Source organism: Equus przewalskii, chromosome 16, assembly GCF_037783145.1.
Source record: "Equus przewalskii isolate Varuska chromosome 16, EquPr2, whole genome shotgun sequence".
Classification (NCBI taxonomy): Eukaryota; Metazoa; Chordata; class Mammalia; order Perissodactyla; family Equidae; genus Equus; species Equus przewalskii.
Window position 1 is genome coordinate 69,935,796 of NC_091846.1, and position 26,654 is coordinate 69,962,449.

Here is a 26,654-nt window from a genome sequence, read left to right on the forward strand (position 1 = left end):
CAACAGTCCACTGCAAAACAGAGCGGAGAACGAGTGTCCTTCCAGGACCAGAGGCTCCTGGAGAACAAAAACAGTCAGGCCGAATAGGCAAGCTGGTCTTTTTGGTCTGAGATTTCCTCTCTGGGGACATCTGGAATTAGGAATACTACTCTACTTTTTTCTTGAACCGAGTAGCTTTTGGCCACAATTTGTCTGGAGAAAGAAAAAACCATGGGCCTTGCTGTTCCTTCTTTCCATGTTAGCTCAAAACCTATTGTGCATACCTTCTCCCTTTGCATTCTGGAAGCGATGACACCCAACAGCTTCTAAGAAGAGGACCCAAATCCTTCACCTGGACTACAAGGTCCTGAGAGGTCTGACACCTTCTTACCCATCCAGATCTCATCCCATGTCCCCCTCGATCCTTCTCCTCCAGTCCCGCTCCCCATCCTCCTTCCAGCTCCTGCACTCTTCCATCACAGGGACAGCTGCCCGAAATGTTCTCCCTCATGCTACAGACCGAACCTATCATCACTCCCTCAAGGATGCCTTCTAGGGCCTCTCTGATGAAGCCATCTCCCACTATTATGTGTCATCACAGGAACATGTGTCTCTTTCCATCTCCCTCACCAGGGCTGTAATTCTCATTGACTTGGGAGCATTTGATGAATAACTACCTAACTTTCCAGGCTGTGAGTTCACAAGAGCAGTGACTGTCTGTCTTCTTCTTATTACGGTCTTCTCAATTCCTACCACAGTGACTTGCACATCCTTAGTGCTCCAAACCATTTACTGTTTGAGGAATGAATCAGTGATGAAGGAATGAAGTGACAGAGCCCACCCAGGTTTGGCACAGGCCCTAGTGCTGAAAGTGACAATTGTTTTAAGAAGGACACTCAATATCTTCCTGAGCACAACAATTTCATACTAAAGCAAGCTGTCTGTGATGTGCAGAAAGGTTCTGTGTTATGGATCTTTCCTAGCATGACTCTAACACTGGAGAGGATGACAGAATAAATGAAAGAGACCAGAGGGAAACTGATAATATTACTTTTGGATGGGTCAAGGAAGACTAAAAAAAAAATAAAGTATTTATAATTCTGTGTTATGGGTTTGTATACTCCTTACAGATGGAAAAACTTCACATAGAGTCATTCGCTGCATCACCATGTTTCGGTCAAGGACGGATCACATACACAACAGTGGTCCCATAATATTGGTACTATAGAGCCTAAGGGTGTAATAGGTTATACCATCTAGGTTTATGTAAGTGCACTCTATGATGTTAGCATAAGGACAAAATTGGCTAACGATGCATTTCTCAGAATGTATCCCCATTGTTAAGTGACACATGACTGTACTTGATTTTCCTAATGCCCATGTGGAATAGGTAGATTATGAAGTTATATCCCCAAGTTCAGAACAGGGAACAAAACATCACTGAAGCAAATAACTTGATCAAGGCTGGAAACAGTGGAGCCTCGTCTAGGACCCAGGTCTTCTAGAGCTGCGCCGTCCAACATCGTAACCACTAGCCACATGCGGTTTTTGAGTACTTGAAATATGGCAAATCTAAATTAAGATATGCTGTAAATGTAAAATACACACTCAAAGATTTAGTACAGAAGAAAGGATATAACCTTTCTCCTCCATAATTTTTATACTGCTGACATGTTGAAATAATATTTTAGATACGGTAGGTTAAAAATATAGTGCTAAATTTATGTCATCTGTTTCTTTTTTATATTTTAAATGTGGCTCTCAGAAAACTTAAAGTTATATCTGCAACCACGTTTTATTTCTATTGGACAACATGGCTCGAGATCACAGTCAGGTACACCCATAGCTGTAGATTTTGAGTTGGATCTCAGACTGAATGGAGGGTAGGGAGGCTGAAGGCATTTTAGGCAAAACAGTGAGAACTCAGGTATGGAGATGGAAATGATGTGCCATGGAGAAATGGCAGCTCGGTGTCTAGCAGAAACGAAGACAGCAAAAGTGCCTGAGAATCAGACTGTGAAACACTGACGATAATGTCGTGGCCTGGATGCTACCCGCCAGCTCAGAAAACTGGGTCTGAGTCTTCTGATAGGAGCTTGTGTGTGAAGTCAGACAGGTTTCCATCTGTTTCCCTTTCTCTCTCCCTGTCATTTTTATCCTTTGGGAAAATGAAAATTAAGCCAGAAGATCTTTAAGGCCCTTCTCTTTCTGGCTCACGTGCTCCAGGTCTTTGAAGGGCTAGGTTTTGTTTGTGTGAAGAGAGTGAGTGTGTGCAGACATACGTACGTGTGTGCGTGTGTGTGTGTGTGTGTGTGTGTGCAGGCACGTCTGAGGGCCTGTCATGGTCAAGGCTGGATTTTAGGGAGGTTAATCTGACACTTGAGAGTAGGCTGACATGGAGTGAAAGGACACTGGAAACAGGGTTACCCGAATGGAAATGATCAACCAAAATAATCTTTAATTACGCGCATACCAGGAGGGCAAAGTGAAGGACCACCCAGACAACGCCAAGTGACGTCACCAGCAGATCGTATCTATTTCTTCTGCTTTGCCAGAAGCCAGCAGGTGACATTGCTATGATCTTCATTGTAACCTGGGGACAACAGTGAAGAGAGTGAAGAAAGGCTGAGTGTTTAGCACATATTTAAACGTATTAAATTGAGGCACACTATTTTTTTAAAGGATGTGGAAACCAAAGAGGAGAATTTATTACTGACACAGATTTTTTAAAGCTGAACAGCTTACAAATCTATACTCCCCACACTCTTTTCTCCTTGTTTTATGACTACTTCTGATAGCAGGACGTTTTTCTGCCTTAAGTAAAAGATCATATATTTCAGAAAACATCAACCAGTACAGGGTGGAATAAGAATCTGCTTGTATTTCAAAGAAGATTGCCATGGAAAGTCATATCATATGGACCACATATTAAAATAATCTTGTCTGGGCCAACTCCCTTTGCCACCATGTTGCAATCTGAGTCCCTAAATTATAGTGGTTTGTGTCGTTCACTATAAATATTTGAACTCAAGAAACTAGACAGGCCAAAATTCAGACACAACAATCAACAGCAGTTAGCAATTCCTGCAGTTAGAAAAGGTCCAAAATATAAAGTTAAGTCTTTGTTCAAATTAAGCAGAACAGCCTTAGAAGGAAACATCCTGAGAGCATGCTACCGCCCTCCCCCCAAAGACTTCAAAAGCAATAGGACACAGAACTGAAAGTAAGTGCATCAAAGGCAGACACTGTTTTACTTTAAAGGTGCACTGCTCCCCCCAGAGCCAGCTGACTCATTACCGTACCTCTAGAACAAAGATGAAGGTGAAAACGACCGACATTGTTGCCAAAGGAACGGTCACCGGATCCTCGACGTCCCACTGTAACAGAAACAGCACACAAGTCTTTGCCCACAGCCATCGGGCTCAGAAAGACTGTCCCCTCTTTTTCTCATTTGAATATGATTGCGAATTTTAATGTTTTATACTCAAGAATGTAGACTGTGAGTGGATATGGCCGCTTGTGGTATTCTTAGATGCACCAATGAATACAGAGCTCATTCCGAGTCTTAGGGTGAAATAAAGTACCTTGACAGAGAGTAGCACCGACTGGGCCAGGACAAGCAATGCAATCGTCCTCTTAAAAAATGGATGCTGGGTTATGTCATACATCTTAGCTCTAAAGCCATCATTATCTGGAAAAGAAAGGTTTAGTCAAGGGCATTTCAGACACAGGTCACATTTACTGTCTTGTCTTTGATTCTCTTCAATGCTCATCTTAAAACCCATTACGTTTTTTTCCCCTACAGTTCACTCTATTGTGAAGTGTTTTGCAGGAATGGCTGGCTCTGAATATTTAAAACGATGGTGCATGACGCCGTCTGTATTGGAAGGACGACCACGTCATTCAATTTCTGTCAGTTTAATACATTTCACTCACATGTTTAAAAGGCAAGCACACATATATTTTATTTAAAACTTCATTTTTTCATTAAGGCTTATCCTGAGAGCACTGAAGCGGAGCCTTTGGGTGGTTGATTTTAATAGCCTATGGACAGATCTGTAGTTTGGAGCCTGTTTCTATATTAACTTATGCACAACCGCCTAGTGGCCTCACGATTATTATTTTAATTGAAATTTTAGACTCCTGGGGAATCATGAACACTAGTGCCCAACATGAATAAAATCAGAGCGTCTTTGATACCCGGGCGAGGTGGGAGATGAAGAGGCTGTGCTATCTTCAGTCGGCTCTTCAGATCTTCCCATCTTCTCTGATCTACAGTCAGCAGAGCCGTCCCCTTAATAAACAAAGGAAAGCAGAAAAAGGCCTTTGTCTTGTTCTCCACAGCAAGGACACTGCAATTGGGGCAGTCATACAAACAGAACTAATTTGGGTTTAAAATAAAGATAAGCATGAAACACCGTGGTGGTTCGATAAACATGGTCAGAATTCTCAAACTTGGTCTTGAGAGAGTTCCAGAAAGGATGGCCATGGGTTTCAGAGAAGATTCAGCAGCCTTCAGTTGGCATCTTTGAACATGTAATATTCAGGTTTGGGAATATCTAAAGCAGGTTTTCTACATGATTAAATTTTCAAAAAGGGATACTCACTCTAATAGTGGTTAGTTTCCTTTCATTTCATAGTAGAAAATGCTGCAGCAAAATTACAGCTTGTCAATGCTGCTTCTTCTGGTTAAGGATATTTTGTCTTTTTAAAAGTCATTCTTATATATGCAATAGCAAACCTCTTCTTAATCGATAGGAAGTCATGGAACTTGATCCTTAAGAAATTAGTGCTGTGACAACTGACTAAAGGAGATCAGATATTCTATATTATATACTAATATAATGTGCATGCCTTAAAATGCACATAAATATATTGTATTACATTTCATTACATTATATTATAAAAGCAGAAAATAATTTTAGAAACTGGGAAATAAAAACTCACCCGCCCCAACTCCCATTCTCCCTTTCTGTCTGCAGAGCTAACAATTGTCCTTCAGGGATGAATCCTCCCCACTTCGTTTTCAGCCTTTTGCTGTTTATGCATAAATACTTAAGAATGTATTTGTTTTGAATTTAAAAAATTTATATAATGGTATCTAATATGTGCTTATTTATGCAGTTGTTTTTATCTTCATTGAACAGTATGTTTTCCATACAACTAGATAGTAGATCTAATTGGTTTATTTTAACTGCTTATATAGTACAAATATATCAGAAGTTATCATTTTACGTCTATGGACTATAAACAATGCTGCAATAAACACACACGCACTGCCTCATGGTAAACATCTTTCTTGGTGGTAAATCTGTAAGAGAGGAATTGCTGAGGCTAGAAATTTACGCATCTTATATTTACCAGATATTGTCAAGTTGCATCTAAAGAGCAAAACCCAAGAAAATTTCCCGGCAGCGATCTACAAGTGTTCCTGTTTCCTTATATTCTTGACGATATTTGACATTACCATTTGATGGGTATGAAATATATCTAACTTAGCTTTAAATTAATGAGACGAAACATTTTTTATGTGTATAAATGGTGATTCCTGTATGTTCTTATATGAATTACCTGTTCATATTCTTTGCTCATTTTTGTATTTGGATACTTACTTTTAGATGTTTTATAGAAATACTTAATATATCCTGGATAGTAATCTTTTGTCAGTCATGTGAGTTGTAAATATTTTACAACTTAGCTTTTTTTTTTCAATTTTGCTTATCACTCATGCCTTTTCATTTTAATGTAATCTAATTTATAAATTTTTTTCTCTACAGATCTCAATTGGTGCTTAATGTGAAGAACTCCACAACTACTCCAGGGTCAAAAATAAATTCTGTCTGGTTTAAAAATGGTTTAAATTTTGCTTTTCATAGCTGGGTCTTTCATCCATCTGGAATTCATTTTTGAGCATGCTGCGAGGTAGAGATCTCAGTTGAGTTTCTTAGCTCTAAATGGTCAATTATCCCAGCATCGCTTAGTGATGGTCACAGCTCCTCCACTGATTTGCTGTGCTACTTCTGTTTTCTAGGTACGTGGGTCCCTCCTGGGGCTTCCTGTTCTGTTCTGTAAGTCTAACTTTCTATCCCTGGAATGATGCTGACAGTATTTTACTTACTGTAGCTTGTTTACTTTCCTTTTCCACATTTTTGCTCACGTTCAACCTTGCGAGAGATTTATTGATTTAATTTTTTTTTTAAAGAACTAGCTTTTTGTCATTCTTGAGCCTTCCTATAGCTACTTTGTTCTCTACATCATTAATTTCTGTCCTTCGCTTTATTTTCTTCCTCCTTCTTTCTTTGATTTTACTTTGCTGTTCTTATAATTTATTGATTTGGATCTTTGACATATTAATTAACCTTTGGTTCTTCTCTAACATGGACACTTAAAGTTATAAATTTGCATCAGTTATAAATTTACTGATTTATCTACATCTTGTGAGTTTTTATCTATCATTTTTATAGATGATTTACCTAAAATTGTGATTCTTTTATTGTGACTTATGTAACTCAAAAATTATTTAGAGTATTGTCTTACTATTTCCAAATTATGAGGGATTTTTTGCTATCTTTTCAAATTATGGTAGAGAACATATTGTGTACATTATCAATTCTTTGGCAACTATTTTTTATGACCTTGGAGAGGTCATATTTTGTACTTGAAAATAATACATATTTTCACATTGTTGGAGTCAGGGTTCTTTATATGTGTCATTAGATCAAATGTTTTTATTTTGTCAAATCTAATATTTTATTTCTATTTTTTCCTGTCTGATTTATGAGTTTCTTAGAGAAATATGTTACTATTTTCAATCATTTATTTGGATTTGCTAGTTTTTTAAAAAATAATGTGGTTTATTTTTGCTTTGCACTTTTTTTTTTTTTTTTGGTTAGGAAGATGCGCCCTGAGCTAACAACTGTTGCCAATCTTCCTCTTTTTGCTTGAGGAAGTTGCTGAGTTAACATCGGTGCCAATCTTCCTCTATTTTGTATGTGTTACGCTGCCACAGCATGGCTTGATGAGTGATATATAGGTCTGTGCTTGAGCTCCGAACTGGTGAACCCCAAGCCGCCAAAGTGGAGTGTGTGAACTTAACCATTATACCCTCAGACGGCTCCTGCTTTGTACATTTTGAGATTCAGGAGGTCCATATCTTTCTGATGATTAGTTTCCTTTGTCATTTAATTACACTGTTTATTCTTAATAACGATATTTGTTTTAAATTAATTTTTTCTATATTAATAATGTTAAACCACTTTTTTCACTAACTGCAAACAAACATTTGTTCTCTGGATGTTATACACATTAATATCATTCCTTTATTATACACAGCAAGATATTTTGGAAAGTTGAACTCTGAAAGAATCCAAAATAATAATAAGCATGGTGGTATCATGCTTGACCATGGTGATCCTTAATATATGAAAACTTCTGAAAGCTTATTATTGTGAAAATAAGTTTATTAATCAAATATATTGTCTTACAGTAGGGAAATTTTTAAAAATATATTACTGGTATAGACTTTGGAATTTTAAACCAGGGTTCCATTTTCTAAGGAAGACATAATTTTGCACAATTCTTAATTGTGAAACCATCGCCCCCAAAGCTTACCTTTTCCCATATCTTTATATCTGTTTATTGCCTGTATATTTGGAAATCTATTTCTATACCCTTGGGAGTGACAAATAAAATGTGAGCTTCATAAGGGCAGAAATCTTAATGCATTTAGTTTTTAGTTTATGTGTTGAGTTCCTTATGTTCTCAGGGTCAAGAGCAGTGTCTGGTATCTAGTAAGTGCTCAAAGAAATACGTTGAATGATTGAATAATAAATGAATAAATGCTGTTTTACAGTAGCTCGTGCACTGCTGTCTAAAAGACTGGCAAAAAAATCTTTTCTAAAAGGTTCACATAATTTGGAAATTTATATCTCCAATTAACTAATCAAGTTTTTAATGTCTGTTATACAATTTCTTCTACTTTTGCCCTTTCTCTAAGCATCCATTTGAGCTTATATCCATGCTCCCCTTTCTCAGCCGCAAAAGCTTTTGTCTTCCTTCAGAATCTAAATACAACCAGTGTTATAAGCAGACCTCTTGTTATTCTTCTGACTTCAGCCATTCCTCTAAGTTCAAAAGCTGTAATTAATTATACATTTGTCTCTAGTTATTGAACATTTCATGTTGTTTCCTTTGTGTCGCTGAATTGTGAGCTGCCATAAGACCTAATTCTTCTGAAATCAGGTGTCTGCTCAGAGGGCCTCGTACGACATTCTGAGCAAACAGTGCCTAAACTCTGTTAATTGACTGATCCGCTTCTGCTCGTATTCCAGAATAATCAGTATCTGCTCCATTGCATGGCTCAAAGCCATCTAAAAAGACCCATTTTCCTCTTTCTGCTTGGTATTAAATTGGACACACTGTAGGGCTTAAGAAACTCATTTATGAATGCGTTAAAGTAAAATAGGGGGGCTGGGCAATATGATCTTTATCCTTTTTTCTTATTCTAAATTCCATGTTTCTGGGGTTGGAATACTGTTGGGGCCCAAGGGGGGATTTTTAAGTTGTGCCCTTTGAAAGCCTGAATGAAATGACATCCTCATTAGGCACACATCAAAGGTGGCAATTGACTGGGTAACTGGTACCACACACGTGGAGCCTGGGGGACTGTGAATGATAGAGTCCCCTGTGTCACTATGCAAACCAAAGGGCTCTGATGTGAATGCGTACAAATCAGTCCTAGCTATGAATAACATGGAACAGCACGGCGTTACACACGCAAATCTAGTTTAATTCAGCACAGAACAACAGTCGACATTTTTATACTCTTGAATTTGAAGAATCAGAGACTCTGCAGTAATAGACACCACTTCGGAATTCTGGCTCCATTTTCTATGCCTCATAAGCCCCAGACAAGTTATTTCACTTCTGTAAGCTGTCTTTTCTTCAACTGTACATTTCACAGTTGTGAGAACTGGGAGTAGCATAGGAAAAACCTCAGTGCATAGTAAGTCCTCAAAACTGTATGCATCTCAATGATTATGACTCCAGAAGACCGACTCTTACACAACAGAGGGCGTACCAGCCATGTCCAGAAGAACGACACAGAATGTTCTCCAAACTCACTTTTTGGCAGAAAACTACCCTTGCTGTTTTCCTGTTTGTGAACTCTCGTACTGATCATCAGAGCTGTAATGAGCTCAGTAAGCTTCCCGAGTTCATAAAGTATGTGAAGTTTTAAATGAAATTAGAAATCTTCTTTCTAGTCTATGAATTAAGATTTAAGGTTTTCTACTGCAGCCCTCTTCCCCATCAAAATTCTGAGTTCACCTACTGAGTAACAAAGAAGCAAACAATTTACATTTTGTGAAAGTAATATTACCTGCAATCAGTGCATCGATTTTAGCTATTGTGTTTTAATAACTTGCTGCACGTCTTTTCAATTTGAACAATAGGAGATGCGCCTTTCAGTTGTCGGCGAATTAATGACATCGTTACCAAAAGGGGAAATTTAGCAAGAGAATTGTGCTCTTAAATAATGTGCCTGAAAGGCAGCAAAGAGGTAGCTGGTAAAATAGTTACAGAGATTATTTACACCAGTCACATTACGGTTTAATGCGACTTCATGCCGTGTGTGAAAAAGAGAGCTCAAAGTGAGTGGCTAGGAAAGAATAAACCCTGTGGTATTCAAACCAAGAATTCTTACCTTGTTTTCATTGAAATTAGCAATAACTACTCCAACAAAAAGGGTCAGTCCAATCATGCAACCCAGGAATACAAAAACATGAATATAGATTCCATGCATCTGTATAAATGAAAAATACGGTTATTCATCAAAGCCAATGAAAGCAGCTGTTGAAGCGTTCAAAGGATTCCATGTGCTTGCTTACCGGCCCCACACGATGAATAATAACATCCCTCACTTCCACCCAGCCTTTCAAGGAGAGAACTTCAAACAACGCCAGCATAGCATTTCCCACATTGTCAAAATTAAAGTTCCGTGGATTCGCCCTGCAAGTCAGAAAGAGGAATGTTCTGTGAAATGCCGATGAGAAGCCCCCTAAGGCAGATATCTGTAGCTCTTTCCAGTCTTGGTGCAGAGAATATTTAGCACTTGGTGGGCTAGATGGCATTCATTTGCTAAATCATAACAATGTGTTATGTGTTATAATTTATTAATTAGGCAGTTAATTATTAGGTAAGAGGGGGTGTTCTCAATTGAAAACAATAGAAACGTGCATAACTCCAGTCCCAGCTCCAGAGCTTCTTGCGACATGTCTGGCTTGTCTTGATTACATGGAGGACTGGAAAGACACTTTCTAGCTAGAAATCATATAGGAGATTATCACAAAGAGGCACTGGAGTTTGGATGTAAACTTTGAAATAGTTTCATAATTGAAAACCGTTCTATGGGCATAAATGACAATTCCCCGTGTTAGTATAGAAAGTGTAAAAAGAGTAGCATTTGACCACTTTATTTCATTCTGTGTCGTCACTGTGAACAGCATGCTGTAAGGCAGTGATGCAGTTAGCCACTGAGATGACAAAAGGTGTTTGCTCACGGCCTCTAAGTGTCCAGATCACTCTCTCCCAGTTGTATTTTTCCTCTCATTAACTCTGAGTGTTGTCAATAGATTCTTCTCGTAGCCCCAACGCACAGGATGCTGTCTGCACCCACAGTTGATTCCTGATTTCTCAAACACTTTGGCCCACTATTTTTTGGTAGAGGGTGGTCTCATTTCTCGTTTTTCTGACACGTTTATACTTTTTTTCTTCCCACTTAGCAAAGTGATCTTTTCTACTATAATGCATTTCCTTTCGTTGTTATAGGTCTCAGCCAATAATTTTATTGTTAATAGAAGATTTCAGTGTTTTTTCCCCTATCCCCTTATTGGAAGCTATGTTAAATAGTTAAATGATTTAGATAATCACACACTTTGATGAAGAACTGAGTTTAGGTTTACTGAATACAGTAGGCCTACTGAAGCCTAGCTAAATTCTATTTTGATAACTTTTTTTTTTGCTAGCTCATTTATCAAAATTTAACCTTCAGAAGAGGTAACTTTCTGGGGGACAATTTGGTTTAATATTTTTCTACCATCTTTTGTTTTTTTAAACCATAGAAACAATCATGTGATGCACTTTTATAAGTTTTCTTTTTTTAATACTACATAGATAGGGATCTAATAAGAAAACATAAAACTGAAACTGACTTGCTTCTAAAGGTTTAAGGCTGATTGGTAGAAACGTTTTCTACATTGTCCAAAAGTCCCACTCAGAAATTCAGAAATTTGGGATTCTGATTTATATTTTTTAAGTATGAGATGAGCATATTCTCTTGAATTTTTCCAACAATCTTTCCTTTGGGGGACTGCAATTAAATTTATATTTTACAGCCGACAGAAGCTAGAAGGATTCTACAGAAGCCACAGTTTTCTCAAATAAGGATTTTTTTTCAACCCAGTGAGCCAGCTCTCAGATCTGACATTGAACTTTCTTACTCATCCGTTTTCTTTATGTAAAAGTGCTTTTTTAGCGGGACTTGCAGCAACCCAAGCCACTTTCACGTTCTATATCCTTTATAAGTTAGAATATGTTAAAAAAAACACTTTTAGGCTAAACAAAGAAAAATATAATGAAGGATCATAGACTTAAGTAGTTGGAAGAATATATTACAGTTTAAAAAATGACTCTCAGTTTTAATCATAAGATATTTATGTCTTGCCCATGCTCCTAAAATTGGGAAGTTTGAAACTTGATGTATAACTACAGAGGACTTCAGTAAATCCCAGACATAATCCATTATTGTAATTTTTCCTCTCGCCTTTCCTTGATTTGGAAGGCTGTTTGAATATCATCTTTTCTGGCTAATTTTTAAAAGATTATAATCTTGTCAATCCAATTTGGAAAACGAAGACATTGGTTCTGATCTCACAATTCGATCAATCTTCTACCTCCCAGTGAAAAGTGCTCCAGCGTCCCAAGGTCACGGCAAGGAGAGCTGTTCCTCCTCTGGGAAGACGGAGGCACCATGAGGGAGAGGAACTCAGCCTCTGCTCTTGGATGTGGAAATGTAAGGATGATACTGCCGGAAACGGCACCCTGTATCTTACACATGTCTGCCCTCTAGACTAAAGAAATCAGGAACTTTTTGTACTTTCTAGAAGGCACTGGCATTTTTCTGCCTTGTGCTTTGGGAACAGTCTCCTCAGGCCGCAGCCCCTGACCTCTGCCCCACCCCTCCCGCTCACCTGCCTAATTCCTACGCATCCTTCAAAAGTGAACTGGGGCTCTTCTCCTCCGGGTCCTTCCCCCTGGTCCCATCACAGCTTGGGTTAGGTGACTCTCCTGTGGCTGCCACTGCACCCTTTCCCTTTCTGCATCCTAGAATCAGAGGCTGGTACACCACAAAGATCAAGAACTTAAGCCTCAGGGCCCCTCCCTGGCACAGACCCCGGTCAAGACCCTGGAAGGGGCCCAGAAGTGAGTTCACATAGTCACATGGTTTTGTTAAACTTACCAAAGTAAGGTAGTTTTATATTCTTTTGCTTAAAGAGTTTACCCAAATTGTTTGAGCTTAAGAATTCACAAAAATCTGATCCCCTTCTGCCTAGAACGTACCACAGTGTAACTTAAAATTACTTAGCAGTAAGCTTCAGGTGAGCGTCAAGTGCGTTTAGGGGCATGTATATGTGGCATCAAAGCCTTTAGCATATTATATTAAATTAGTTGTAATTTTATTTTCTATTCTCCACAGACTTCAAGCTCCTAAGGGTCGGGGCCTTGGCTTGTCCCCAGTGACAGCATAATGTCCGCCAAATAGTAAGCACTCAATACACGCATTCATGGAAAACTGAGTACTTTTTCGATTTTGCTGTCATGCATTCCATTTTCCTATAGCCCACACCTCCGCTTAAGCCAAAACACACACTCTGTATAATATATAATATGTCTAAGCCTTTTTACCAAGGGACTTTTTATCTCATCAAATCTGAGTGTTTCAGAAGGAAACAAATGTATTCATCTGAGGAGGGAACACAGAAAGCAGACTGTCTGAATTAGGGAGCGCATATTTATGTCCTAATTATAATTATCAAAGCATTCCTCTAGGCGAATTCCCAGATATAAGTTATTTTGTTAATCACAAATTAGCCAATATAAAATTACAAAATTTTCAGCTGCTAACTCCTGACGAGCTTACTAAAGAAAGAAAATGTAAAAATCATCATGGTTACAGTGGACTTTTCTTTGATGGAAAATTGTTATTTCACTAAAACTAACCCAACTCACAATATTCTGAACAAAAGGACAAAAGCTATTGTGATGATGTTCAAGTGATACTATTTGCTTAGCTTTTAAAGTGTCCTTGAACTTGGAACCCCCAATAACAACTTACATAAAACATTACATTTCAATTAACTCTGATTTTTAAAATCCTTGGGAGCTGATTTCATGGAACAGGTTGAATGCCATGGGGTACAACTGGACACAGTTTACTTTTCTCCCAACAGTGCCTTCCAGCATGTTCTAGCTCCCTTCCTGACTTCTTGGGGAGAGCTCAAAGCTTTTTGGTCACTTTCAGCTATAAGATCAGTCTCATTCTAAAAAGTACACTCCATTTTACACCCAACCTTTGCTTTCCTAACCCGAAAAAGGATCCCATCCTCAGCCTGACCTGTGGTTTGAGGAGGGAAGAAGAGGGGTGGCCACTCTCTTCCGCTCCCCTTCTTCTGACCACCATCTGATTCTCCCAAGATTGAGGTAGGATGCAATTGGAGTTGGAGAAATGGAGTTAAAGTCTGTGTGTCTTAAGCTGTTGGACTCCAGCCATTGGCGTTCTCGTCACAGCAGCTGTTGCTCTTCCGTGGAGCCCATTGTATGGTCCTAAGAAACACCTTGTATATTAACCATGTTTCTAGCTTCTGTGAACTTGACACTTTATCATCTGTCCTACATACGTATGCTGGCCACACTTTGTTCCAGAGCATCCGATGAAATGCTCAAGTCACCCTGCCTCCTTTATCACCCCCTCCCCCAGAAGAATCTTTTTTATGGAATGTTTTTCAAATACAAACCAACCAACCCAGAGTCCACACCCCCAACCCCCACTTTAATCAGGCTTTCACACTCCGGGCCACTATCCACCTGCCCTAATCACCCCAGGGCAGGTACCAGACCACTGGGACAGCCTCTATGCCCCAGAGCCTGCCGAAATTATTCAAATTAGTCAACTCTCAGCCTGCTTGCCCTGCCTCACCCATTCCCTCCCTGGGAAACCACAATAACAGCTCCTGCCCACAGCTCTCCCTCTGCCTCTGCCTCCTGACCCACCCTGCTGCTTCCCCAAGTGGCCCCAGTGGTGTGGCATGCCCTGTCCCCTTCCTCTTGGGAACAAACTATCTTTTCATAGCAGTCATCTCTTGACCTGCTGGCCTTACAGTACCTCAAGTTTTCTATTAATACACTATATTTTAAGATACTCCCCAGCACGAGGATGCCCGTCGTGCCGTTCCTGCTGTGAGCACAGTCTCTCGGTGATTCTTTCACAGGAGCTGGATGATGGAGGTGGATAACCTTTTAGGAAGAACAGCTGGGGTTGTCCAGGTGCTCTCTTTAGAGCATAATACTTTCTCTCCTATTGACCTCAGCTTTGAGGCTTTAGCCCAAGTTCCAGAACAGCAGGAAAAAAATTCCTGATATAAATAATTTATTTATGGTATAATAAGGAGTTTTCACCTCACAGAAACATAAACATTTTATGCTTCTTTAATTTTTTATTCTAATGTAAATTGGACTGCTTTTCTAGTTAGCACTGGGATAAGGATATTCCCTCGTGTCAAATACTTCCCTATCCAGGCTCAAGCCACACATCCAAAATTAATCTTTTTTTTCATAATTCCTTGGCAATCAAAAAAAAAAACCCACCTCAATTTAAATTGTATTGAATTGTTTATGGAAGTGAATTTCATATTAGAGAAATGCCCAAGCAGGTAAGAGTGAGTCCCGAGGGTACAAAGGGCTCAAATGCTATTCCTTTTAAACAATCTGGACATTTAGTAGAGAACATCAATTGTGACAAAAGCAGACAAGCTTTGCTGTGGTTTACTTACTATTCTAAGAGATAAAGACGAAATAAAAAGAAGACAGACAATGATTTAAAAGGACAAATGAAGCTGACAGAACATTCAGGTCATCAGTGAAGCAAATCGAGAGATTCCATCCTGGTCATTAGTAAAGCAGATGAGAAACAAAGTACTAGGTACTTCTACCTTTGACGTAAATGCTTTGAAAACTCATTTTTGAGAAAAGTGAATTTTTAAGAGAAAGTTAGATTTAATCTATTGTGTTACTGATCATTCCTTTCTAGTGTTTCTATAATGCAAATCCTTCAATGTAAATGGGTTTTAAAAGTGAAACAGCATTATGATTTATGCTGCTCTACGATTGTATGAGGACGTCAGATTTTCCCTTAAAAATATAAACTCAGGATAAGTTTAGTTTTAATTTGATATAAAATCTTTGTTTTTTAAAACACTAATTTTTAAAGCCATGTGAATCGACATACATACTTTTAAAGTATTAGAAAAATACTGCGGTGATATTTCATTGTTTCATGAACCAATATGCGACTCAGTGTACCACTTGCTCTCTTACTTATTGTATTTTTTTTTTCTTTCTGAGGAAGATTAGCCCTGAGCTAACATCTGCCACCAATCCTCCTCTTTTTGCTGAGGAAGATTGGCCCTGAGCTAACATCTGTGTCCATCTTCCTCTATTTTATATGTGGGACGCCTGCCACAGCATGGCTTGATAAGCGGCGTGTAGGTCTGCGCCTGGGATCAGAACCGGCGAACCCCCAGGTCACTGAAGTGGAGTGCGTGAACTTAACCACTGCGCCATTGGGCCGGCCCCTACTTACTGTATTTTTGCATCCTATTGTAATTCAGTGCTTTGCCTTGTGTTACTTAAACTCATTTTAACATCTCTAGCAGAATTATTTTTAGTTTCATGCCATATTATACTGATTTAAAACCTTACACTGACAAATAAAGCATTCTTCTGGATATTTTTCTGATATGCTTACCAAACACGGGGCACCCAGAATCCAGGTTTTTTCTCTCCAGGTCTTAACTTTAAATTTAAGTTCTTGGACACACTTACATTAATTCTGAATATCCCATTACAATCTTCCTAAAACGGGAAAAAAAGGGGGGAAGGAGAGGGAATCTGGTCAAAAACTGAACTCAGAAAAGATAAAAGATAATAAACACTTTTTACATAGAATAATAAAGGTCTTTTATCTGACAACAGTGATGTGGACAGCTACGCAGCAAATAGGAACAGAGACCGCAGAGATGAGTGCTGAAAGCTGATGCTGAAAGCGTTAGTAAGTGGGCAAGGGCTCTGAACAGACATTCCTCCAGGGAAGCTATACAAATGGCCAATGAGCACATGAAAAGTAGCTCAGCATCATTAGCTATCAGGGAAATGCAAATCAAAACCACCATGGGATATGACTTCAGACCCAGTAAGAAGGCTGTAATCAAAAAGTCATAGAACAACGAGCTTTGGCGAGGATGTGCAGAAATCTGAATCCTCATCCTTGAGTCCTCACACACTGCTGATGGGGACGGAAAATGGTGCAGCCACTTTGGAAAACAGAGTGGCAGTTCCACAAATGACTAAACAAGGAGTTACCATAGGATCTAGCAATTCCATTCCTAGGTATTTACTCAAGAGAAATGAGAACATATATCCAGACGGAAACTTGTACATGAATGTTTCTATCATTATTATTATAAACAGCATTATTTATATAAAAGCTAAAAGGTAGAAACAATCCAAACGTCCATCAATGGATGAATACCTAAACAAAATGTGGTTTATTCACTCAATACAATATTACTCGGCCATCAAATGGGATGAAATACTGATACATGCTACAATATGGATGAACCTTGAAAATATTATGCTAAGTGAAAAAAGCCAGCCACTCATATGAGAGTCTCCACCAAGGAAGTCTACAGAGACAGGAAGTAGATTAGCGGTTGTTTAGGGATGGAGGTGCCAGGGGGGTAAGGATATATGGGGTGGTAGTTAAAAGACAGTGTTTCTCTCTTGAGGTGATGAAAATATTCTAAAATTGGCTCTGGTGATGGTTGTACAACTCTGTGAATGTGCCAACGACCACTGAATTGTACCTGAAGTGGGTGAATTGCGTGGTATGTGAATTGCATCTCAATAAAGCTATTTAAGAAAGATTTAAAACATAAAACATTAGTAGGAAGTTCTGAACTCATTCTTTGTCTTTATTCTCCTTTTTGTTATCTCTCCATGTTTGACTACAATTGCCATATTTGGAACCCACACCTCTTTTCTGGGTTCAAGGTGTATATGGCAAAATTCTTGATCACTATTTGAATATTTCAACAGAACTTCAAATTTTAACCTGTTTAAAGTCACTTCGACCCTAAAACACGTCTCCTGGCTTGCCCACTTCTGTCAGTGAACAGCATCCCATCAGCACGCCAGTATCGAGACCTCCGAGTTGCCCACGGCTTTTGCTGTCCTGCATCCTCCACGTCTCCATTCTTATTTCAACTAGTGTAGTGAATACCAACAATACTCAAAAATTTGTCTTTCTGAGCCCACTGGAGCCCACGTTTGATTGGGTGAGGCAGCATGGTGTTCTGACTTTTGACCTTGGACTATTGGGCCAGGCTGCCTGGACATGAATCTCAGCGTCCTCACTTACTGGGGGTGACCTTACATAAGTCATTTAACCTTTGTACTCCTGTTTTCCTCATCAGCAGAATGTGGTAACAGTGATAGTTCTCTGGACAGTACTTGTAGTTTGTGAGCACTAATAAGTGTCTGCTTCCTTTTCTCACAAACCTTTAATGACTTCTCATTCCTCATCAAAGAAATTCCAAACCCCTTAGGCTGCCATTCCAGGCCCCCAAGGATCTCTCCCTAAACTACATTTCTGGCCTTGTTTGTCCGTTCTCCTCTACATGGGAGGGAAGTAAACATCGACCATTGGAGGTTGGGTTAGGTTCTTCACATACAAAAGCTGATTTAATTTTCATAATATTGCTGTGTGAGAAGTGTCATAGTAGAGAAAAATAGGTCCAGAGGGATTAAGTGGCCAGAACAAGCCATCATACCTACTAAAGCAGGATTCTAGTCTTGGAAGCCCTGATTCCAAAACATTTGTTCTTTGTTCCTGCCTCGCACCATGACTCCTCCTTGCACGCTGTGCCTTTTTTCACTCTGCCTCCTCTGTGTGGAGGCGCCTTTCCTGCTCATCTCGAAGCTGACCTCCTCCCTAAAGCCTTCCTAGCACAGTGCTCCCAGGTGGAAGCACTATTTCCCATCGTTGAAATCAGCTTGCACATTATTTCTGTTTCTCATGTGCTCTTTTAACTTCTGACTTTATATTATAGCTCCTTAAATATGAAGCACATGTTCTGATTGGATAGAAAATGCTGCAAAGAAGGGCAGTGACTTACACATTTTTTTCATTCTACATTTCACCTATCATGGTATCTTGTACATAACTGATATTTAATACCTATTGGTCAAAAAGTATCCTCAGAGTTTGTTGACAGGGCTTTGGTGACTGAGTTCTGGGCTCCGTATCTCTATCTAAAGTTTTCTGCTGTCAAGTTTTAAGAAAAGGAGCAGAGGGAGAGGGTGCTCAGCCAGACACCAAGAAAATAACATGGTGTGCCAAGAGGAAAATGTGGCACCAACAACTCAAGCTTCCTTGCCTTTAAACATGAGCTGTGTGATCCAAATGTTGATGTATCTAGTTTCCCCTTTTTGCTGGGGTTTTCGTTTCTTTTAGAAAGATGGACTGAAGCTCTGGGATAGAACTGATGTCCCCTCATCCACATGGTGTTCTTGGCCTTGGTCTAGCTGGACTAGAAAAGAGCTTGTCCTGATGTAAAGATACAGACCACTTCTTACTATACCAATTTCTTTTCCATTATTCTGTGTGATGTTGATGTTTTCTGTGATGGATAAGTTTTCTCAGGCTTTCTTTATGAGGCTTCCATGGAGACCTCATTGCTCTGGGAAAGATAATAAACTCATCATGGTATCCATGTGTTTGTCCATGCACCATGAGCTCTCTCTCCCCTATACAAGTCACCAATCTTTAGCTTGGGCTGAGTATGAATAGATAATGTATAATCATAATGCTCTTAGGCCATCATTAGTATACTCAGCCATCCAAGATCCCTACTAGGCTTCATCTTGAAATGTTAATATCTTTCTGGTCTTTATTCAGTTTGGATCTAAAATAATAATTCTTTCCTTACGCAGGCTTGTGGACTAATGCATAAGCTGGCTATTACTTCCTTCGTTAGCTAATCTGGTACCCCACGAGCTTCATACCACGTTCCTTGTTGTATCTTCTCAGGTTCATTGAAGTTCCTGGGACCTCTGGTGAGAGGAATTAAAGGAAGCAGTGACCTAGGTGGTGCCCTGTGAAATAACATAAGTTCTGCCCAACCTGCTCTGCCTCTTCCTGAAATCCTCATGATTAATATAATTGATAATGCATTTTGACTGGACAAAGATGTTACCTGTATTTTATGACAATTAGAGACCTAAAAATTTTTATAATTAGAAGCTAACAATGTAGGAATTTTCATACTGATATAAAATCTATATTAGATAGCCATGTTTGCTAGAAATATGTACTATAGTTCAGCTCTATCAGGCCTTTTAGAAACAAACATTTTAATGATCTTAAGGCATTATTTTACCTGGATGAAAGAGGAAATACTTTTAGTTTATACATCAGCAGTACTTGGTTTACTTCATTAATTTACTTGTAATAGGGCAGAATTCTAAGAGAATGGGACACCGGATGGTATAGCAGAGACTGGCTAATTACTAACCAAACCATGTCCCTTCTTTTTACAGAATGCATCACTGAACTCTGTGTCATGGTCTCCCTTCCAGCATGGTAAGCCCATGCTCTTCCCAGTGGAAGGTGGGATGAAGTGATGTGTGCCACTTCTGGGCTCAGCCCTTAGTCCTTGCAGATAGAGATTGTTCTCTGTTCTTATCTGCCAGCTAAATGGAGAAGACTTTGAAGACAATGAAGAGTGAAGACACAAGACAAAAGGCACTTGAGTCCCCGAGTGGTCATTTGGAGGAGAGCCTGTCCAACTCATCCAAGAAGCAAGATAGTCATTTCATTATGTCCAGCTACTGAAACACCGGCCTTGTTCCAGCAGCTAGACTCCTCCTCCTAACACTGACTGAAGAAAGACAAAGAAAAGAGCAGTAGCAAAAGGACTCAAGCTTGGGACCCTATTAGTTGTCATAATGGGGAAGATTCTGGGCAGCTAAGAGCTAATGCCAGGCCTTGGGCTCCCAGTGAGGGGAGTGTGCAGTGGAGAAGTATTAAGAGGGGCATGAAACTCAGGCTTTGCCTCTCATACTTTTTTGAGGGGCTGTTCGTTGATACGAGCCTCATGTGACAACAGAGGCAGGACTGAGTTGGGGGAGGCCTAAAGGGAAAGTTTTTGAGGTTCACAGCTATAAACATCTGGAATCTTAGGTGACTATGCCGCAGATGTCAGTAGCGGTGACAATAGAACAGGAGGGAAGAGGAGAATTCCCTGAGATGTGCTTTCAGCCTTATAAACCTTTGCTAGCCAGAAGAGACACGGTGTTCTTTAAGCAAAGGGAGTTCATGGGAAGAGAATTCCGAGAGTCTTGTCAGGGACTCCTCAAAGCAGCCTCAGCAGCCACTGGTAACACACGCTTTCCAAGGGATGGGAAACCACCTTAATTTTTATCCCAAAAGACAGAAAGGAGCATCTTACCCTTCTAATAATGTTGGGATCATTGCACTTAGCCAGTTTTCCAGCAAAAAGCTGAACTCCAAAGCTTGCAAAAACAAGCATTAATGTCAGCAACAGAATGGAGACCTGAAAGAAATTGGTGAAATACAAAATCTCTCAGTAAAAAATGAAACAATAGGTTTGGTTTGAACAGCGATATGAGCAGGACTTTTCAGATAACATTGTATGAAATCCATGGTCTTTTGAGGACATCTTTTAACTTCACCACAAGTCATTCCATTAGCCCTACTGGAATGTTAAAGGAAGAAAATTAACAACAGGCTTTGAATTTTTAGAATAAAAACATATGACTTTCATGTAAGAAAACAGGTAAAGGCATTTTGATATGACTTGGATTTTTCTGATTTTGAAATCAACACTCTGCTTTATTTTATTTAATGGAACGAAAAATATTTAAATAAGTATATTTTCTTCATTTTCTCAAAATGGATTCATATCTCTATTAGCAGAGCATAAATTAGAGGGACAGTGGCTTTGCTTTCGTGTGAGCATGAGGGCGTATGAATGTGCTGCGTACAGAGGATGTGAGATAATTCAGTCCTGAAAGGCAAATCTGCTAATTGACTCATGCTCCCTCTGCTGGGTGACTGCTTTTGTCTCAGCAGAGAAAAGTGGCAAAGGATAAAATACTGAATATCGATCTGTACTGGTTGAATAATCTAAACATATACCTTAAATATACTAAAATTACGCAGAAACATCATAGAGGAAAGCCACAAATAGATTCTCTTCTAAATTCTATCAGGGCTCCAAGACGCACATTAGCTGTCAGTTGATACTGTTTTCCTTCAGTTCCAGCTGTGTGAAAAACCACCATGTTATGGCTTTATTCCAAAGAAAATATGGAATTTTAAACACATCTTTAAACAAAACATCAGCAACTATATGCCTATAGTAACATCACAGCCTGTCTTTAAAATACCTTTGAATCAACTACAACTACAGCTGTTCTCTCACCATAGGTGTGTTTCTAGAAAGCAAGATACAAAACAACCTTATGTAAATCAATCTATGTTTTCCAGACACAAGCAGAACTCATTAATAATAAAAATAATCCTCTGATAACTCCTTTGTAAGGCAAAGATCCATTTGTAACAGACTGTGAACAAGGAGCCTCTTAGTTGTTTTTTCTGCAGCCCCGCTCTTAGAAGACCCTAAATCAATGTTTGCCCAACTAAAAAGAATATTTTCCCCTTCAATCACATTTGTATTTATTACTGTATATTGAGGTTATTTAAAGTAGGGTATATCTGTGTTACATTTTGTTAAGTTGTTTTATGTAAACACTCTAAAGATCAGAGCCAAAGTCTATGCTATGGGCTTTAGGCGATATACAGAATGAGATCATGAGCCCAAATGTGTTCACTCCTAACACAATTTGTGAAACAGATGGTGATGAATCTTATCCTTAATTTCTAGATGGAAAACTAAAATCCAGAGTAGAAATTAGGGTCAAGAGTTAGGGATGGAAGTGTCAGCAGATAAGATCTCTTGTTATCATACTTTCCAGAGTGCTTCTCATTAGTTTACTAAAAATGTCCCTTGAGTTAAATACACTGATAACCAGAAGCATCCACAGGTAAAGTTTCTGAATGTGTGTTGTGTTTTGTTAGTGCCTCTATAATCCTCTGGGAATAAGCAAAATTGTATACCTAGCCTTGACAAGCAAGGCTTACTTTACCCCCTCATTAGCTACATTACAGAGTTGGATGACTGGTCTGGAAGCAAAGAGTAACTAACATACCAAAAAAATTTCCTTGAAGCCACTGAAAAGTTCTCGAACAACTTTCCTCATCTGGGGCACCAGTTTGAATATCCGCAGAGGTCTCAGGCACCGAAGAACCATGAGGAGCTGAGCTCCCGATTCAGCAGGCACATTTTGAGGCATCCAACAAAGAAATATCAAGCTCACCTAGAGGGAAAAAATAATCTCTGGAACTTATATAATTTATCCACTACTATCTACATTTTTGAGAGCCAACTGGCCACAACTTTCTCTTTGCAGAGATTCCATGTGTTATGTGGGACAAGCATTCGCCAGGTATGTATGCAGTCTACTAACTATGAACTAAGAACCCAATGTAGACCGGTTAGGGGCCCCAAAGGAAAGTCATCAGGTATATGCAGGAATGAACTGGGGGTTCCCTCCCCTGTGTGTGTGTGGTCACCAGTGCCTTCTGGTCCTTCTCTTTAACTTGCACACTGGAGGCTCCATTGATGTCAACACTGTTGAAATTCCTTTGATCGAGGATGCTAAACCTCATGCTTGAACCAATACTCACTATTTTATTGATGATCTGAACATGCTACATGTTAATGGTCACATTTCTCCTTGTTGCGTTGGAAAGACACTGATTTTCCATCTTCTTGGATATATAGAAAAAAATGAAATTTCTTTGAGCCCCTTCCTTTGGTTTCTCAATTTACTTTAACTGAACAGTTGAATGGTCACCTTCTCTACCCAGGTATTTGTGCACTAGAGTCGGGAGAGAGTCCAAATACACTTACTTTAGTTTGCCTTTAGCAACAAGGGGCTCAATCAATTTATATGATGTAGATTTTTTTTTAGTATAGGAGCCAGAAGAAGTGTGGGGTGCAAACGAGATTTGCTCTCTTAAACCTTATTAATGTGTGTCTTATGCATACACCAATCTGGTTGATGTATTTGAACCACATCCATGGATATTTTTAATGCTTTTTATTTAGATTTTATATGTGTGCCTATTTGCCTATAATGGACTACTCTACTTAAGAACTCAGTTATCGCCTCCAAGCCACTGTGACTCACGTTCTTCACTCTTGTACCAAGAAATGCAGATTTTATAAAACCATTACATTTTACATTTAGGAAATAACCAAAGACTTACAAGATATATAAATATGTCCATTACTCCACCGAAGTCCCTGATGACAGCAGTTGGAGTGAAAAATAAGCCATCTGCCATAATCTTCAGATTAAGTTCAATGCTCATGAATATCACAAACACATACTCAGCAATCTGAAAATGGGCAAAAGGCAATTTGGTCATCATATACGGAAACATTGCAGGGTCAGTGTTTTCCCTCTGAGCTGTGAGCTGCGATTCAGCAGCAGTACCTGCAAAGTAGGTGCATGCATGACTCTTCGAAAGGGGGATTCGAACATCATGGAGATGCAGGAGCAGATGGTGACGATGATCATGACCCAGTCCAGGTAAGTCACCAATCCCAGCAAATCACTGCCGAAGACCAAACAAAACTGAGAAACACAAACACTCTAGGAGAGGCTGGTGAACGTCAGAGAAGATCCTTCTGTGATTCAATTAACACGGCTGGCATTTTCCTACGACTCCCCAACCATCTATTTCATAGCGTGATATAGCAAGAAATGAAAGAAAATTTTTGTATTTTTATCCAGCATAAAACAGTACATGGAAACTTCAAACGTGCATGCAAAACAGAGTTTGTAATGCTTACTAAAGTTGATGGTACTTTGTATTTTTCACAGCTCCTGTGACAGGATCTGTTTTAGATCTGTAAGAGAGAACAAACACATAAAACTCTGCAACATAGCAAGCACTTTATAACTTGGCAGCATAGTAATTATAAACATCTCATCTACCTAAAATTTCTTTTACATCCTCTATAAAATGTTCTTTATAGTATAGTATTTGTTAACGGTATGTGGCTTTAGAAGGCAGAGAACATTAGATGAAAGAAAAGTCAGAAAAGTTTGCAGTTGATGCTTACAGAAGTTTTGTGTTTCTCGGAATACTTGATTTTAGAATTTGTGACTCCATCCAACAACTTTTAACCTGGATATCACAAAATTAAATTTTGACTTTCAATTAAAACCACTAGTTAAAATCTTTGCCTAAGCAGTTCAAGGATGTTCCTCACAATTATTTAACGAAACAGCCATAAATTAAATAGAGTTCTTCACTCTGCATTTAACTGCAATCTTGTAGAGTAATTTACGTGGAATTCTTGGGGTGGGGATTTATGACTTCCAGCCTCAGGATGCCCATGAGCAAACTTCAGCGAAGCCCCTGACGGTCTGTGTGTGTGTATTCCCAGGTACAACAAAGTCTTCCTCGGTCCACATCAGCTGCATTGCTGACAAAAGGAGAGTTAAACCACACTAAATGAAGTGGAGAATTAACAATTAGATGCTAACGTGGAGACGGCCAGCAGGATAATTCCAGATGCAAAACCTACTTTGGGAACTGATCAACTCTAAACTGCCACCTTCTTCTTTCAGGAAAGCTTTCAACGATTATTATCAGGTGTTTGAATTGTGAAGGTCTTTCTAGGACAGCAGAAAGAACAATAGACTGGCGATCAGGAGAAAGTCATGCACTAGCTGCTGTCCTTGAGGAAAGTCCTTAACCTCCACTGACCTAAATGCCCTCCTCTGTTGAAGGAGGAGGGACGCAGATGACACCAATGGTTCCCGAGGTCTCTGCCAGCCCTGAAATGTGACAACAGTGTATTAGATTCCTAGGGCTGCTGTAACAAAGACCACAGACTGACTGGCTTAAACCACAAACATTTTCTCCCAGTTCTGGAGGCTAGAAGTCCAAGATGGAGGTGTTGGCAGGGTTGGTTCCTCTGAGTGCTGAGGGAAGGACCTCTCCCAGGCCCCCTCCTTGGCTTGTAGATGGTGGTCTTCTCCCTGTGTCTTCACATCCTCTTTCCTCTGTGTGTCTCTGTCCAAATTTCCTCTTCTTATAAGGACACCAGTCATATTGGATTAGGGCCCACCCTAATGACCTCCTTTTAACTTAATTACTTCTTTAAAATCCCTATCCCTGTCTCCAGTACAGTGGCATTCTGAGATACTGGGGATCAGGACTTCAACACATGAACTCTTGAGGGGTGGGGACACAACTCTGCTCATAACAGACAGTGATTATCATGATACTCATTATCAACAAAGGAGATCAATTTACTTAACTGATGGCATCAGAGAAGGACCAACATAACGGAAAGTTTTCACACTTCCTTGGAGACTCCTAATATAGTCAGAATATTTACTTAAAGTTATGCATGACAAAACTTCCATTTTATCCTTTGGTTGCCTGCTAAAATTGGCTTAGGTCATCACAAATGCAATGTCCTCCATCATAAATGCAGGTTGACCACACTGACAGCGTCTTATAACATTCCTTCCACGTGGATAGGGATAGAGATACTGGCCAGTGGGTGTTCTTCTTGTAACAGCTGGTAATGGAAGTCCTAGTCAACTTCTTTCCACTTATATTATTCTAGAATAAACCAGTTAAGGTTATTTTGACCACAAAGAAACTACAAGTCTAGACGAAGATGTGTGCAATGAACTTCATCTTGTCATTCAGTCTCCCTTTGGTTCAGTATTTCCAGAATAAAAGACGGAGTTAATAACACTGATATAAACATATTGGGCAACTGTTAAAATAAACAAAAATGGCTGTTAAGTGCTTTATAAACGTGAGTTTCATATAAACGTTAACCACTTGAAGGCTTTGTTTGTTTTCCACCTGGCCGGCCGCTCAGCAAAGAGGAGCAGCATGATTAATTAGCCCACAGTTTATTTTGTGACCCCATTAGGACTACACGTTCCTTCTTGCTCGTCTGACAACTCCCCCTGCTGCTTGCACGACTCAGGCCAAACACCTGGCTGAAACGGAGTGTACTCACGCATTGAAGCGTGCCCGGACCACCACCCGGCAGAAGTTTCTGAACCTGTGCTCCCGGCCGACTATGAACAGCGGTTTATCGAAGTATGGGTGGTTCTCTCTCAGCTCTTCTTCTTGCACTTTCCTTGAAGGGGAA

General features: G+C 39.5%; 1 protein-coding gene across 3 annotated transcripts in view; it reads right to left on the bottom strand.

Annotated features, from left to right (window-relative positions):
* NALCN (sodium leak channel, non-selective) overlaps nucleotides 1-26,654 on the bottom strand; it is a 303,705-nt gene that overhangs the window by 19,030 nt on the left and 258,021 nt on the right. For all 3 annotated transcript variants that reach the window (XM_070579234.1, XM_070579233.1, XM_070579235.1), the window contains 13 exons: nucleotides 26,520-26,642; nucleotides 24,318-24,374; nucleotides 23,959-24,079; nucleotides 23,729-23,860; nucleotides 22,606-22,773; nucleotides 20,823-20,927; nucleotides 16,061-16,167; nucleotides 9,867-9,987; nucleotides 9,683-9,781; nucleotides 4,180-4,273; nucleotides 3,564-3,670; nucleotides 3,282-3,356; nucleotides 2,453-2,572 (listed from right to left, as the gene is read on the bottom strand). In XM_070579234.1, coding sequence (XP_070435335.1) covers nucleotides 2,453-2,572; nucleotides 3,282-3,356; nucleotides 3,564-3,670; nucleotides 4,180-4,273; nucleotides 9,683-9,781; nucleotides 9,867-9,987; nucleotides 16,061-16,167; nucleotides 20,823-20,927; nucleotides 22,606-22,773; nucleotides 23,729-23,860; nucleotides 23,959-24,079; nucleotides 24,318-24,374; nucleotides 26,520-26,642 — 1,429 coding nt within the window. The remainder of the gene's footprint in view (nucleotides 1-2,452; nucleotides 2,573-3,281; nucleotides 3,357-3,563; nucleotides 3,671-4,179; nucleotides 4,274-9,682; nucleotides 9,782-9,866; nucleotides 9,988-16,060; nucleotides 16,168-20,822; nucleotides 20,928-22,605; nucleotides 22,774-23,728; nucleotides 23,861-23,958; nucleotides 24,080-24,317; nucleotides 24,375-26,519; nucleotides 26,643-26,654) is intronic.